Genomic DNA, 16,908 nt, shown 5'->3' with positions numbered 1-16,908 from the left:
GCTGGAGCTGGTGGGTAGGGCTGGGTGGCATGGGGTATCAGTGAGCATGAGGCCCGTGGTGGGAGTGTTTGGGGGTGTCTATAGAGAGTCTCAAGTAGCACAGAGTGAGGCGGGAGGCAGCAGCACCCCCACTGGTGCCATTCGTCTCTTCCCAGAAGCCCATGCACTGCTGCAACTTTCGCTCCCCAACAATGTCCCCCCTGCAGGACTCTTTCCACCCATGACCCTATCTGCACCACAACCCCAAGGCATCCCTTCACCCGCCCACCCTGCTCCTGGCTTTCTCCAGGTCCTGGAAGGAAAAGAGGACTCAGCCAATACATCCTGCAACCCTGAGCCCACAGGGCCACTCCCCTCCGCACTCTCAGATGCTCTCCCCTCTCCGGCCAGTTGCAATATGTGGACAAAGAGGGCTGGGCAGGGGTTCCCCACCCCCTGTCAGGACAGACCCCAAGCACAGGATCCCAGTCCGCCATCCCCAGAAGGGCTTTGAGAACCCTGTCAGCAGATTCATCCATCAGAGCCCGGAACATCTGCCTTTAATGAATCCTCCACTCAGCATTAACTCTCCCCTCCCCGGGCAGGAAGACAGAAATGACACAGGGACCCTCTTCCTTCCTCCCTGGCGCGGGGAGGGAGGGGAAGGGCAGGGCAGGTAGCAGATTTCCTGGGTTTTGCAAAGGTCGGTTGAGGGCTAAGCCAAGGGCAGGGTGAGCAGAGCAGCCTCCTGACGGGATCCAGGGGTTTGTGGGGAGGGAGGGCAAGAGGCAGAGAACTTGATGTTTCTTTGGAGTGGCACATCGAGCTGTGCTCAGGGCTTACTCCCGGTTCTGTGCTGTGGGATGATCCCTAGCGGGGCTCGGGGGACCATATGGGGTGCCGGGGGTCGAACCTAGGTTGGCCGTGTGCACACACACCCTACCTGTTGTGTTACGGCTGCAGTCGCAAGAGGACTTGCCTTTGAGAGTTGTGATCTAATCACATCTTATCCAGGAGCCCAGAGAGAATCTGAAATGGACAAATATCTTTATTTACAGCCACAAATAGAAAGACCCTCCCTCCACGCCCTCCCTCTCCCCTTCCAGTCTTTTCCATAAAGGGTCCCTGTCTGCCCACCCCCACGCGTGCCAGCCTGCCCTCTGGGGTACCTGGATGGGTCAAGCCCCCCGAAGGAAAGGACCCAGGAGAAGGGGAAGGGCTGGGCTGAAGGGGAGGGGGCGTCTTTTCACATTTTGCTGTCCTCTACGTCTGGGGAGGAGGGAGACACGCCTCCCCCCACGTTCACAGTGTTCTGCAGCCCTGCAGGAGTGGGGGGTCCCGGCTCCCCGAGGGCACCAGCGAGGACTGACTCTCGGTCGGGGAAACCCAGGTCCCGGACCAAGGGGGCTGTGGCACCAGCATCCCCTGCTGGCCGGGCGGGTCAGGAGGAGAAGCAGAGCCCGCAGCACTCCATGCAGATCTCCAGGCAGTCGGCCGACTCGCAGCAGGCGTCCAGGATGCCGCAGTCCAGGTCGCAGGGCAGGTCGCACTCGGAGCACTCGGCAGAGCCGCAGCAGCAGCAGCACAGACACGAGTCCTCGGAGCTGCAGGAGCCGCAGGTGGCGCAGTCCAGCACGATGTTGCACAGGGTCAGGAACTCGCAGAACAGGCAAGACAGGATGCAGTGGACGCAGCAGTCTGGGGGAGCAACGCAGGGGACGCAATGCAGTGGACGCAGCAGTCTGGGGGAGCATGGGGGGCCTCCTAGATACTGTGGCCCGGAGAGGGGCTGAATTGGGACATTTGGGAGGGGAGGGGAGTGCTCAGGAGCTGCTCTTGGCTCTGTGCTTGGCTGGAGCAATCCTGATTGAGGCCTTCTCAGGCCCCATGGTGTTGGGGATCGAACCCAGGTCTCTCCCGTGCGAAGTATGAGTATAGTCAGCTTGTTGGGCCAGCTGACCGGCTCTGAGAAGACCTTATTTGTCCACATCTGGAGGTCCTCAAGGCTCACTCCTGGCTCTGTGCTCAGAGCTCATTCTTGGTGGGGCTCAGGGAACTGTACCCACATATGGGGATCAAACCCAGATCCACTGTACGCAGACAAACGCCCTGCCCACTGTCCTATCTTTCCAGCCCCCTCCTCACCCCGCCTACTCTACTTCCAAGCAGAGCCTGGAGGAAAGGCAGTGGGGCTGGAGCCTTCCTGGGGTGGAGAAAAGGGCTCACCTTCCTGGGCCTGAAGCGGGATCTGGGAGACGGCCGACTTGGTGCTGCCCTTGCTCTTCTTGCTGCCCTGGCTGGCGAGAGATGCGTGTGTCTGCAACTTCCCGTGGGCCTTGGGTCCCCCCAAGGCACCGTTGCCTGCCCGCCTGGTGCTGCCCAGCTCTGAGAGCTGGCCAGAACCATTCGCCAGTAGTGGGGTGCCGCCCAAGGGGTTCCCCTGTGGCTGGCCTGGAGAGAGGAGAGAGGGTGATGGGAAGAGTTAGGACAGACTTCCGGAAGTCTGCTGTGGCTCTGCCTGTTTTTTTTTTTTTTTTTTTTTTTTTTGGTTTTTGGGCCACATCCGGTAACGCTCAGGGGTTACTCCTGGCTATGTGCTCAGAAGTTGCTCCTGGCTTGGGGGACCATATGGGACGCCGGGGGATCGAACCGCGGTCCGTCCAAGGCAGGCACCTTACCTTTAGCGCCACCGCCCGGCCCCTGGCTCTGCCTGTTTTGCTGTTCTAATACAGGCAGCTTACCTCCCCATGGGCAGTTGCAGCTGGAGAAACTGAGGCCCAAAGCAGAACTGACTAGTCCAGAGGCCCAGCTTAAAATAAGAGAGGCACTTTTAGACCTCTTGGCTCTCTTGGGCCGGTAATCATTCAGCTCCTTCCACATAAGACAAGGAAGGAGCAGGGCATGGAGGGCTCTGCTCAAGCCCACCTTCGTACCCAGACATGACTCATTGTCCTGCTCTTAGGGGCCTAGGCTTATTTGCTTTTTGTTTGGGGGACATGGGACCAGTGGTGGGGTCACTCCTGGTTTTATTCAGGGGTCACTCACTCCCAAAAATGCTTGGGAGACCATCAGTGCTGAGACCAAACTTAGGCCTCAGCCTGCAAACCCACTGCCACAGCCCTCTCAGCCTCCTCTCCCACAGGTCTGGGGCTTTGGCAAGCATGATGGCGGAGGTCATGGCGGTGGTGCTGGTGGGACAGTGGAGCTGAGGGCAGATGGGGTGGTGGTGAGCAACAAAGCCATAAACTTTCATCTCGGCCTCTGCCAAGCCTCCAGCTGTTTCTGCCCTTCGTGTGCTGGTGATTTATGGGAAACATCTGTTTGGGGACCAGTGCCCAAGCCCTGGAACCTGGACTCTCACACAGCCCCTGTTCCCCAAAGCCTCAGCTCTCCCCCACCACCCCTTGGTGCAGCGCTGTGGGCAGGTTGGTAAGAGGTCTTTGGAGTCTTGCTGGAGAGAAAGAAAAGAGCAAGTCTAATGGGGAGCTCCCCCTCCCCCCAGCGACCCTAAAATTCCTAAGAGAACAAACTCTAACTTTCTGGTCTGAATGATAGCAGAGTGGGGAGGGCATTTGCCTTGCACACGGCCAACCCTGGTTTGATCCCCAGCATCCTATATATATATATATATATATATATATATATATATATATATATGTGTGTGTGTGTGTGTGTGTGTGTGTATATATATATGTGTATATATATGTGTATATATATATGTGTGTATATATATATATATTAGTCCCCTGAGACATCCAGAAATGATTCCTGAGTGCTGCCAAGTGTGGTCCCAAAACAAAATGAAACAACAAAAACAACAAAACAACAACCCCAAACTCCAGCTTTCTCCTCTTTTTTGGAGGATACCCCTCCAAAAAAAACAAACAAAAAATAACCCGCCCAGTTTCGTCTCTTCTCTCCTTTTTAAAATTTTTTTCTTCTCTCCTTTAGTTTGTCCCCTGTTCATGACAGTTCTTTTCTCGAGAGGACAGGAGGGTCATGTGCTAAGAGACAGCAAAAGGGTCACTCTGAGAGCTCTGGGCCCCACGTGCTCAGTGCCTCTGGCTTCTGGGCCTTTCTCAAGGGAGACACGGTTGTCTCTAAGAGGCCTGGCTTGTCTGAACTGTGGCTGGAGGTCTGGAAGTGTGGGAGGCTGAGGCTCTCGTGACTGAGAAACAGCCCTCGGTGCTGACAAGCCTTTTGGGGAATCCTCTCGGCAGCTTCTCTCACAGGGGAAACTGAGTCTCAGAGAGGCACAGTGACTTAGCTGAGGTTCACAGGGCGAGTGTTAGAGGTGGGGTTAGCCTGGAAGCCAAGTAGGGGGCTCAGAGGATAGGCAGGGTGGGGGACAGGGACTGGGAGATGAACTACTTCTCTTGAAGCACTTGTTACTCCGTTATCATTATTATTATTATTATTTTGGTTGGGTCACACCCAACAGCACTCAGGGGTTACTCCTGGCTCTATGCTCAGAAATCGCTCCTAGCAGGCTCAGGGGACATATGGGATGCCGGGATTTGAACTATTATCCTGCGTACAAGGCAAGTGCCTTACCTCCATGTTATCTCTCTGGCCCCTTCTGTTATTATTGTTATTTTTTTATTGTTGTGGAGGCCTCAAGTAGGAAGGGCCAGGATAGAGTCCACGGCCTAGAAGCTACTCTCCCCGAGCCACATCCCTGGCTCTCAGCTTACAGGGCGGCAGCTTACAGGGTCTGGGGCGAGCAACAATACAGTAGTAGGGTGTTTGCCTTGTGTAAGGCTGACTTGGGACCGACCAGAGTTCAAATCCCCGGCATCCCATATGGTCCCTCGAGCCTTCCAGGAGCAACTTCTGATCTAGGAGTAATGCCTTAGCACCGACAGTTGTGGCCCTCCCCCAAAAAAGGGAAAAAAATAAAGGCGTTCTGGAAGCCTTTATTTATTTATTTATTTATTTATTTATTTATTTTTCTATTTATTTCTGGAAGGTCGCTTCTGGAAGCCATGCGATGCTCATGAGCCCATTTCACTGTGGTCCAGAGGATGAACTTTACTAACTTCACTGGCATGTCCACAGCTGGGACACAGAGCTGTGGGGTGTAGAGGTGAGGGCCTAGAGATGGGCAAGGAGCTGGGAGCAGTGAGGGCTCTAGGGGAGGCGGGAGGTTTCGAAGCTGTGCCAGGCTGGGATTCTGAGGTGTGGCTGGTGCTTGCCACTGGGTAAACAGAGTATGACCAGGGGATGTAGCCAAGCTTGAATCACTCTGCCCGCACCTCATGGCCCTCTGGGGCCATTGGGCTGACTCTTTGGCCAGCTTGAGTGGCCCCAGCCCTGCCACTGTGGGCACAGGGAGATGTGCTCCATCAGGGCCTTGGGATGGTAAGGGTAGGCACTGAGCTGGCTGGTGGACACAGCCACCCTGTGGCTGAGTCACAGAGCAAAAGCTCGGGCACAAGGAGATTCTGTCTGCTCCCTGGCCATCAGGCCCTCCCCGAGGGCCACACCGCCCTCCTCCTTCAGGCCAGTCCAGGCCAGTTGCTGGATATGTGCAGTGGGGCTGCAGGCCGGGCCTAGCAGAGATGGAGCCCTGAGGCCTGGGAGACCAGTTAGCCCCAGGTTCCCTGGTGAAGGTGGCCCTGTCTCAGCTGCGACAGAAGGACATAGGAGAGTGCATGGGGATAGGAGACCCGGCTACCCAGCAGGAAGCCAAGGTGGCTGTTTCCTGCTGCTCACTCAGGGCAGGCCGGTGGTGCATATTTCATGGATAAAATATGAATGGAGCAGGGGACCAGAGAGATAGCATAGTGGTAGAGCATTAGCCTTGCACACAGCCAACCCCGACGGACCTGGGTTTGATTTCTAGCATCCTATATGGTCCCCCGAGCCTGTCAATAGCGACTTCTGAGTGCAGAGCCAGGAGTAAACTCTGAACGCTGCCGGGGGTGATCCAAAAAACAAAAAAATATATATGAATGGGCCAGAGAGATAGCATGGAGGTAGGACGTTTGCCTTGCATGTAGGACAGTGGTTGGAATCCCGGCATCCCATGTGGTCCCCCAAGCCCGTCAGGAGCGATTTCTGAGCCTATAGCCAGGAGTAACCCCTGAGCACTACCCGATGTGACTCAAAAACCAAATATATATATATGAATGAATGGAGCAGATTTTTTATTCCTATAAAATAATATAAACTTGCTCAATTTTTCTCTTCTGTTGCCAATAAACCTTACTGGTACAGTTTATAAGTGAAACTCCTTAAGGATTGAATGCATAAAGCATAAAGGGATGAGAAATAAACTAAAAACAAGCATATAAACCTATATCTGGATCAACACAGGACTTCATACTGGCAAACATCACAACCCAGGAAAAAATTAATCAAGAAAATTAAACAGGGAAAGTCTGTGAGGATGAGCACATGTGTGCAGAGACATTTCAGGTTTTATTTATTTATTTGGGTTTGGGCCACACCTGAATGTGCACAGGGTTTACTCCTGACTCTGTGCTCAGAGATTACCCTGGAGGTGCTTAGATGTCAGGAAATCGAACCTGGGTTGGCTGCGTGCAATATCTGGTCCTGATGTTGCAGGTTTTAATGCTCACATTTGGGTGCCTCTGGTGGCTTGGCCCCCTGATCCTGATCTCCAGGACATTGGGAGACTCTTGGCCAGCCCAGGATGAGTGTCCTTTTGTGCCTCTCTACTGAGAACTCCTGGACATCTCTTTCCTGTTCCCCAGAGGAGCTGTAGGATGGGGCTACTTCAGCATCCCTGCCTTCACTCTCATGCTCTCCTGCCCTCCACTCTCTGGGGCCAGCCAGCCTGTAGTCACTGCATCTTTCCATCCTGGAGTGAAGTCCACCTTGTGCCAGGCACCTGCCCACTGCCCTCTGGGCCAACCATGGGCACCCTGAGAGCACCCACTGCTTTTCCTCGCCAGCCTCTCTGGGTTGGCTCCCTTAATTCTGCCCCCATCTGCTGCTGCCAGATTCCCTGAGGCCCTTGGGACTCACGTGTCACAGCTTCTATGGGGATATCGAGGTCAGTGCTGTCCAGGCTCTGGAGGGCCCCGGGGTCCTTGTCTTGAGGCATGTGGGGTGCCACCTCTTCCGGGGAGCCCTCCTCCAATATCACCTCCACAGGGCAGGTGGGCTTGGGCTCTGTCACTACCTCCAACCCCGGTGGGAGGGAGGGGGTCGGGCCTATGGAGGAAGCAGAGACTGAGTGAGGTTCACACCAAGATTTATGCTCCCCAGTGCCTCCTATTTGTTCTGTGCACCACCACCACATCCTTCTCGGTCTCCTGGCACCAGTGACCCAGGCTGACCCTCTGATGACAGTGGCACCTTGAAAGTTAGAAAGGCCCCCGCTGAGGGAGCAGGGGAGTGCAACTGCACTCACATGCATACATGGGGTGTGGGTACCGGAGAGCCAGGACAGAGGGAAGGGGGGACAGAGGGAAGGGGGAACAGGCAGGAAACAGATGGGGAGAATAGGGGTGGGTGGGTGCAGCAGAGGGGTTATGTGATGGGAGCAGGAGCCTGAGAAGGAGGAGGCTGGGCAGGAAGGAGAGAGCAGCCAGGAGGGAAGGAGGGTTGGAGAAGAGGGAGATAAGGGGTGTCAGTACATCTACCCAGTGGAATACTATGCAGCCATTAGGTGAAATAAAGTCATGAAATTTGATTATATATGGGTAGACATGGAAGGTCTCATGCTGAGTGAAATGAGTCAGAGGGAAAGGAACAATATAGAATGATTACACTCATTTGTAGAATGTACACACACACATATAAATGATAATTTTAGAGTAATACCCAAACACGATAGAAACAGAAGTCAGGAGAACCAGTCCATGGTAGGAAGCTTGCCACAAATAGTCCTGGAGAGAGTAGCTAGGGCAGAGAAGAGACTACAATGACAAGGAGAGTTGGAAACAAGCATTCTGGACAATAACTGGGAGTTCAAAGGAGATAAAGTGATATGATATGCATGATGCCCCTTCAGTAACAATATTGCAAACCACCATGTCTCATAGGTAAAAAAAGGAGGAAGGAAAGGAGAAAAGTCAGAGAGAGAGAGAGAGAGAGAGAGAGAGAGAGAGAGAGAGAGAGAGAGAGAGAGAGAGAGAGAGAGAGAGAAGTCACTTCTGAGCACTGAGCCAGGAGTAGCCTCTGAGCACAGCTGGGTGGCACACCCCTCAAAACAAACAAGCCTGTAGCCTCTAAAGTCCCAAGACCCAAGGGATAAGCTGGGGGGACAGGGAGGAAGGGGGGTTCTGTTCCCACATCCTCAGGCCTGTGGGGAGTGGCAAGGCTTGTGGTGCCACTTGGGAATCAAGGGGATAGGAAAGTGGGGCACACAGCTCAGGGTGCAGAACCAGAAAAGTAGGGGGGTATTCTTATTTACTCTATTTTTTAGGGACCACATTTAGGGGTCTACAGAGTTTTTTTTTGTTTTTGTTGCTGTTTCTGGTTTTTTTTTTTTTTTTTTTTTTTGGTTTTTGGGTCACACCCGGCGGTGCTCAGGGGTTACTCCTGGCTATCTGCTCAGAAATAGCTCCTGGCAGGCACAGGGGACCATATGGGACACCGGGATTCGAACCAACCACCTTTGGTCCTGGATCGGCTGCTTGCAAGGCAAACGCCACTGTGCTATCTCTCTGGGCCCGCTGTTTCTGTTTTTGTTTTTGGGTCACACCCGGCAGCACTCAGGGGTTACTCCTGGCTCTACGCTCAGAAATTGCCCCTGACAGGCATGGGGGACCATATGGGATGTCGGGATTTGAACCACTGTCCTTCTGCATGTCCTTACCTCCATGCTATCTCTCCAACCCCTTCAGAGGTTATTTTTGATCCTGCACTCAGGAATCATTCCTGGTGGGCTCAGGAGACCATATGGGTTGCTGGGGATTTAACCTCTTTTTATTTATTTATTTATTTATTTTGGGAGGGTCACACCAAGCAGTGCTCAGGGGTTACTCCTGGCTCTGCACTTAGAAATCGGTCCTGGCAGGCATGGAGGACCATATGGGATGCCAGGATTCGAACCACTGTCGATTCAAATCACCATCTGTCCTGGATCAGCTGCATGAAAGGCAAACACCCTACTGCTGTGCTATCTCTCAGGCCCCCTCTTATTTATTTTTAATCTATTTTGAATGTATTGAATCACTATAGGTAGATGGGGGCTTTTAGACAGTGCCCCCCTCATCTTCCACCACCCACAGGCCATGTGGAGTGCAGGAGAGACACAGAAATGAGATGCAGAGGGGCAGAAACCCACATGGGTTTAGGGAGGAGAGACACAAGGGAGAGAAAGAAGGGGAGAAGATAGGAGCCCATTGCAGTTACCCCAAGAGTGAGCTGAGTAGAGGGGAGTCCCTCAGTTAGAGCTCAGGCTCCATCATGGGTTTTGTTCTGACTCCTAGAACGAGTGAGTGGGACTGGAATGATGGCACCAACAGGGAGGCCCTGGTGGAGGTGGTCTGTGGTGTGTAGGGGAGCAAGCATCCTGGGGGGATTATTTTGGAGCTTGACTAGGTCTGCAACCCTAAGAGACACCTGAGCAATCCTCATTCCAAAGACTCAGGTCTCTCTAGGCCAGGGGTCTCAAACTCAATTTACCTGGGGGCCGCAAGAGGCAAAGTCGGGGTGAGGCAGGGCCGCGTAAGGGATTTAGCTTACCGAATATTCGCAATAAAAAATCGCATTAGTAAGAAAAAAATCGCATTAAACATTTGCATACCCTGAATGGAACTGCTTGGGGTATGCGAATGTTTAATGCGATTTTTTCTTACTAATGCGATTTTTATTGCGATTATTCTGTAAGCGAATAATTGCAAATACTACGATATTTGAAGGCCGGCCGCAGACCACAAAATGTTGTACGGAGGGCGACAAACAGCCCACAGGCCGCGAGTTTGAGACCCCTGCTCTAGGCCAAGGGGATGGAGTTCTAGAAGCCCAGGGGTAGCTCTGAGGAGGACCTAGCCATTGCATCTTGCTTGTATCTGCCCCAGGGAACACTACCGGACCTGCCTGAGAAAGGAGTAGGTGGGCTTAGTGTAGCTGGTGTGTCCAGAACCCCTTGGTGGGCTCAAGGACTGCTCCATGGAGACAGCTGTTATGTGAGGCTGTAGAGCCCCCAGCCCCTGATTTGGTGAGAGATGTGAGTTCCTGGGAAAGGGGGCCGGCTGGGAGGGAGGAACAGCACTTCTCAGCACAAGTGGGTTACAGCAGCTGGTACGAAGGAAGGAGGTTCAGCGCTTGGCTCCCAACTCTCAGGAAGGGAACGGCCAGCCCAGCCCACCTCTTGCCCTCAGAGGCAACTAGCCACAGCCGGACTGACTCCGCCATGTGGGGTCATGAAAAAAGGCCCGAGCCAGCAGCTGCGGATCCAGGCCTGGCTCTGACCAGAGGCCAGCTTGCACAGATCACCAGAGCTGAGTGCCTTGGGTACTGGGTCTGAGCTTTTCCAGCAGCCTCAGGGAGCAAACGAAGCCTTCAGCACTGCCTTTCCCTCCAGCCACCCCTTCCTTGCCTTCCTTCTTCCCTCCCTTCTTTCTCTTTTTCTTTCCTTCCTTTCCTTCTTTTCTTTTCTTTCTTTCTACTTTCTCACACCTTTCTTCCCTCCCTTCCTTATTATTCTTTTTATTTTATTTTATTTAGTTATTTTTTGGTTTTTGGTTTTTGGGCCACACCAGGTGACACTCAGGAGTTACTCCTGGCTATGCAGTCAGATATTGCTCCTAGAGGCCAGAGCAGTGGCGCAAGCCCTAAGGTGTTTGTCCTGCTCGCTAGCCTAGGATGGAGCGCAGTTTGATCCCTCAGTGTCCTATGAGTGCATAGCCAGGAGTAACCCCTGAGCATCAGCAGCTGAGACCCAAAAACCAAAGCCAAAACAACAACTTCCTTTTCTCTCTTCCTTCCTTTTCCATCCTCCTTCCCTCTCCCTTCCTTCTTCATCCCTCCCTCCCTTCCTCCCTCCCTTCCTTCCTTCCTTCCTTCCTTCCTTCCTTCCTTCCTTCCTTCCTTCCTTCCTTCCTTCCTTCCTCCCTCCTCCCTCCCTCCCTCCCTCCCTCCCTTCCTTCCTTCCTTCCTTCCTTCCTTCCTTCCTTCCTTCCTTCCTTCCTTCCTTCCTTCCTTCCTTCCTTCCTTCCTTCCTTCCTCCCTCCCTCCCTCCCTTCCTTCCTCCCTTACCCTTTTCTATGGGGGGGGGCACACTCCAGCCCTTGGGCAATCTTTTGTTAAACACCTAGCTAGGTAAGGTGGTGGGAAGGCCAACGTGACAAGCCCAGTCACTGTCTGGGACTTCTGTCAGAAGAAGGTGGGCAATCATGCAAAGGGAGAGGTAGAGTTACAAATGGGGCTTCTCTAGGGAAGAAGCACAAATGATGAGCACGGAGTATCCCAGACGTTTGTGTGAATGTGGATGTGATCATATATGTGTAAATGTATGTGTGGTGCACATGGGCATGAACGCACACACATATAAACATGCACACATGTGTGTGTATGAGTGCATTTACACACGTGTGTATGTATATAAATGTGCATGCTAGTTATATGTATGAATGTATTTGCAAATGCATACATGTATGATTACATGTATGTATGTATGTAACTGCATTTTATGTATGTTTTATATGTGTGCACGAATGTATACATGTATATATGTCAGTACGCATCAATGAGTGCGTGTGAGCATGCATGTTTAGGAGGGTTTTCTACAGAAACATTCCCGTAACGCTCCCAAAGAAGGGGACAGGACATTTCTGGGAGAGCAGTCGAAACCTACTTCCAGCTGGCAGCGTGGTGTCCAGGCTGGCATGACCTGAAGGCGGTTACCCCCAGTGCGCAGGGTGGGGTGGGGCACACAGGGGTGACCTTGAGTCTACAGTAGGAGGATGGCAGCCTTTGTGACTGACTCCACTCAGGGGAGAAGAAGGGCAGAAAGAGGATTTAGGGGACCAGCCTCTCAAGTTTTTACCCTCCCTCCCCAGAGTCCCACTCTTGGGGCAGCTGCGCTAGATTCCCATTCAGAACTGGGGGAACAGAAAATAACGAGGAGCACAGATGATAGTCCTGAAGGAGACCTGCCATTCGGGGTGAGCATAGACCTTAGAAGGAAACAGGGCATGGGGTGCGGGGGACAGAACTCCTGGAGCTGGAGCTAGAGGCACAACCGAGACAACCACAGAGGGCAGGAGAGGGCTGTGGGGCCCAGGCACAAGGCAGAGAAACCAAGTAGTGGAGGGGCAGGAGGCCAGATGCGGGAGCATACTGCCCAAGTCTGGGCTAAAAAGAGTCTTTCCTTCTTGTGTGTGTGTGTGTGTGTGTGTGTGTGTGTGTGTGTGTGTGTGTGTGTGTGTGTGTGTCCCAACCCTTCTCTCTCCCCTCTTATCTCTTCCTCTCTCTTTCTGCTCTCAAATCAGGAGACACTCTGTCTAGTATAGTCTGAGGGAGCCACTGAGCAGGAGTAGGTTGGGACAACAGGAAGAGGAGTGGGGGGGTCTTCAGGCAGCTGAGCAGGTATGCAGAAAGGTCCTGGTCACATGGGCTGCATGTGTGTGTGGGGGGGGTGTGGGTGTGGGTGGGTGAGTCTGCTCATTGCCTGCCGCCACCCCTACCTCTCTGAACAGAGGGGAGACACAGACAAGCCTCCCCTCCCCAAAGTGGAAATGCAGAAAGGCAGCAGCCACTTTGCTGCCCACTAGGGATCCCCAACACAGGCTTCCTCTGTCTGTCACCCAAGTTGAGGGGTGCTCTGAACTGTGAAGGAGTAGGTGGGACAGGTCAGCCTGAGTCTAGAAAATGCCTGCAGGGCTCCCCAGGCGCCCCCCCCCCCCCACTGATGTGACAAGGACAAGCGCAGGAGCAAGGCCTGGCCAGGATCCATGTTCAGGCAATCGGTCCAGGTTTCCCCTGGGATCTCCAGCCGTCTCTGTTAGAGGGGACCAGAGGGTCATGCCTGGGGGCCCCTTTCCGATCTCCCAGATCCCAGCCCAGCACTTCCACCTTATCAATGGACCAGGCCTGTGTTCTGAGTCTATGTGACCCAGGCCTCTCTGGCCAAGCCCTCTACTTCTGTTCTTTTTTTCTTTTTCTTTTTTCTTTTTTTTTTTTTTTTTGGTTTTTGGGCCACACCCAGCGATGCTCAGGGGTTACTCCTGGCTGTCTGCTCAGAAATAGCTCCTGGCAGGCACGGGGGACCATATGGGACACCGGGATTCGAACCAACCACCTTTGGTCCTGGATCGGCTGCTTGCAAGGCAAACGCCGCTGTGCTATCTCTCCGGGCCCCTACTTCTGTTCTATCTCCTCCCCCATGTCCCAAATCCAGTAGACCCTCCTCAAGAATTGAGACCCTGTCTCAAGAATTTAGCACTGCACTTCCTCCATTGTTGTTTTTGTTGTTGTTTGGTGCTCAGGCGGTACTCCTAGCTCTGCACTCAGAAATCATTCCCGGCAGGCACAGGGAACCATATAGGATGCGGAGGATCAAACTCAGGTCGCCACATGCCAGGCCAACCCTCTACTATCGATCCAAGACCCTCCATCGATAATTCTAACTTGGGGTTTAAGTCCTGGTTCTCCAACCAGTGGGGGTGATATCCAAGGCATCCCTGAATCCCAGAGACCCTTAGCAGCTATCTGCTGTGAGAGGAGGCAGGGAAGGTGAGAGGGAGTGGAAGCAGAAGGGGACCAAGAAGGCCAGCTCCCTGCAGTGACCCTCTGGTCTGTCCCAGGCTGCAAAGGAGTGGGGGAGCCTGAGCTGGGGAGTGAGCCTGGGTCTGTTGGTTTTATTTTAGGTCTGAGGGCTCCAATTCCCCAGAAAATTCAATTTAGACCCAAGAGCAGGAATGTGACGCCCCAGTGCTGGGCGGCAGCGGCAGCAGGTTAGGGAGCCAGGCTCTGTGGGGTGGTGAGCGGTTGGGGGCAGGGGGAGGTGGTGGGGCGAGAATGCCATGTGAGAGCCCTTGCACCCCTGGGCACCTTGGGTGGCTGAGGGAGGGGCTCCTTCCTGTCCTCCCGGGTGCGTGGGGGTGCTGGTCTGAGGCAGGCGTCTGTGGGGTTTTGGCACCTCTCCTGCGGTTTGGGCTCCCAGGGCTGCAGCGGCTCAGGCTCGGGCCTCCTTGTATTATGAAAGCCACATTGTCTGGCCCATTCCAGACTGGGGAGGGGGCTCGCTGGGCCACTGCGGTGAGGAGGGAGGGCTCGAGGGGCAGCCAAGGGGGAACCCTCCCAGGAGCCCCCAAAACTCAGCCCCGTCCCTCCTACTCCAAAAGGGGCTCAGAGGAGAAGATCTGGAGGTCTAGGAGGGAGAGCCAGGAAATGGAGAAGCAGAGGAAGAAAGCGGAGGAGCAAAAAACTAGGGAAAGGCCCTCAGTCCCCCCTCACCCCTGCACACTCTGCAACAGAATCCCAGTCTCAAGGCCCAGTCCCCAGAAACCCTGCTCCAGCCACCTCATTTTAGGAAGGGAACTGGGAGTGGGGGGCTGGATACAACAGACACATCCGTCCACCTAGGACTGGGCCTGGCTAGGCAGCTGCCCCCATCCTGCCCCTCCCTGGTTTAGCTAACACCTCCTCCATCTCCACAACCCTGGGCCATGGCACCCTTCCCTGGCCGAGTTGGGGGCTGGGAAAGGCCCCTTCAAACAGGAGGACAGGCCCAGATGGGCGGATGTGGACACTGAGGCCAGAGACGGCAGGAACCACACAGCGGGAGTGTCAGAGGTCCGGGCCCAGATCTCCCACCTCCCATCAGACTAGGGCATGGGGGGTGAGGGGTGCAGGGATGGGGTGAGGACAGGCAGGCAAAGGTAGCAGACTCATGGGAGCTGGCGTTAAAGTCCTGAAATCGGACTCTGCACCCCCGCCCTGCCCCTCAGAACCAGTCCCAGATGGGTGAAGGGTCTGGATCCAGAGGAGAAGGAAGGGAGGTGAACCTACAGACAGACCCCCTTGGGGAGGCTGCCAGGAAACCTGTCCCCAAGTGTCAGGCAGGCAAGGTGGCAGATTCCCTTCTTAGGTTGGGGAAAGAGGCAACTAAAGGACTTGGGGGTACTTGTTTGGGGTTTGTGTGTGTGTGTGTGTGTGTGTGTGTGTGTGTGTGTGTGTGTGTTGTGCATTCTTGCATGCATGGAGAAGACAGAGATGAGGACAAGAGAGTGAGAGAGAAATAGAGAGAATGAGTGAGAGGGAGAGAGAGAGAGGGAGAGAATAAGAGAGAGCACCAAGAGTGAGTCCCACCCCACAGGGCAGTAGCAGGCAGAGGGGCTGGCCAGGCAGTCTGGGGAGAAGGGGAAGAAGACAGAGTTGGGGTGGCAAGGCAGGGAAGTCTGTGTGTGACCTACCCAAGTTTTCGGGAAGGGCTGGATTCCAGTTGGGCTGGGGAGGGAAGGGAAGGGGGGGGGAGAGAGACAGAGACAGAGAGAGACAGAGACAGAGAGAGAGAGAGAGGAGAGTCAGACACCCTTACCCCAGCAGCGGAGGCCCCCATAAATATTTACACACTGGGCAGAAACAGCCGGGACTCCAGTCCCAGACGGACAGACAGACACTGTGGGGTGCGGGGGGGACCCAGGGAGGGGGACGGTCCCGAGCCAAGTTGGCAAGGCCGCCGGCGCCGCGCTGGCCCAGCCCTCCGCTCCCCGCTCCCCTTCCAGGGGCCCCCGGTCCCCACCCAGACCTCGAGGGTCTCCGGGGGCGGCTGAGGGGAGAACGCGAACCGTCCCAGGGCCCCCAACCCGGCTCCCCGCCGTCCCGCCCGAGTCCTACCTGGGCCTGGGGCTGCGCTGGGGGCTCCATGGGGCGCGTCGCAGAGAGGGGGGCTCTGGCCGCTCACCTGGGACATCGGCCCGAGACCTGCGGACGACTGGGCTCAGTGTTCGGGGTGCCGGCGCCCCCTCCCCGCTCACGCGCTCCTTCCTCCCATTTGGGCGCCGCTCGCTCGCCCCTCGCCGCCGCCTCCCGCTCTCCCTCCGGCCCCCTCGCTCCTCCCCTCGGCTCTCCCCAACCCACTGCAGGCCGGAGGAGCCCCCCGACAGGAAGCCGGAGCCGTGCGTTTCCTCCGCGCGCCCCGAGCTGGGCCCGTGGCCGGTCTCCCCTCGCCCGGCCCGGCGCCCCAGGGCTGCCAGGGGGGTGTGCGTCTCCTCGCGCCCGCCCCAGACTCTGCCAGAGTTGGCGCGAGGTCGGGGGAGGAGGAGGAGGGGCGGGACGACAGCCCTGGGCGCCCCCCGCCGCCCCCAGACCCGCCCGGCCCCGGGTAGGCGTGATGAAGCGCTCTGCCCACTCGCAGCCAAGCTCAGTGCCCGGGTGCGGGTTAAAGGGTTTGGGGGGAGCTCTTGAACCCCACTCACTGGGTCTCTCTCCTCCTCGGGTGACCCATGGCAGCCTGGACAGCCCCCCACCACCCCGAGACTCGCCCACCCCCAGATAGGCGAGATGAAGCGCTCTGCCCACTCGCAGCGGTGCCAAGGCCAGTGCCTGGGTGCGAGGTGGAGGGCATGGGGTTTGGGGTGGGAGCTCTTGAACCCTCCCTTACAGGGTCTCCCTCCTCTTCGGGTGACCCATGGCAGCCTGGACAGCCCCCCACCACCCCTAGACTCGCCCACCCCCAGATAGGCGAGATGAAGCGCTCTGCCCACTTGCAGCGGTGCTTAAGCCTGGTGCCTGGGAGTGGGGTGGGGGCATGGGGTTTTGGGGGGTTGTTCTTGAAACCCCCACTTACTGCGTCTCCCTCCTCCTCAGGTGACCCATGCCAGCCTGGACACCCCTGGCACACACACACATACACACACACACATACACACACATACACACATACACACACATACACACATACACACACACACATACACACACACACACACACACACACACACACACACACCTGCAAGCCCTGCGTGGGAATGCGCATCCAAAGAGCAACTTAGGGGCCAAGAG

General features: G+C 55.4%; 1 protein-coding gene across 1 annotated transcript; it reads right to left on the bottom strand.

Moving 5' to 3' along the window:
• Positions 1–1,420: 1,420 nt before the first annotated feature.
• MDFI (MyoD family inhibitor) lies at positions 1,421–15,837 on the bottom strand. Its single transcript, XM_049764932.1, has 4 exons — positions 15,742–15,837; positions 6,973–7,161; positions 2,206–2,430; positions 1,421–1,677 (listed from the first exon to the last, which is right to left on the bottom strand). Exons 1-4 carry the CDS (start codon positions 15,815–15,817, stop codon positions 1,421–1,423), a joined length of 747 nt encoding a protein of 248 aa, XP_049620889.1. The 5' UTR covers positions 15,818–15,837.
• Positions 15,838–16,908: the final 1,071 nt, after the last annotated feature.

This window comes from Suncus etruscus, chromosome 18 (genome assembly GCF_024139225.1).
Source record: "Suncus etruscus isolate mSunEtr1 chromosome 18, mSunEtr1.pri.cur, whole genome shotgun sequence".
Taxonomy (NCBI): Eukaryota; Metazoa; Chordata; class Mammalia; order Eulipotyphla; family Soricidae; genus Suncus; species Suncus etruscus.
This window is presented reverse-complemented; position numbering and strand designations above follow the sequence as displayed.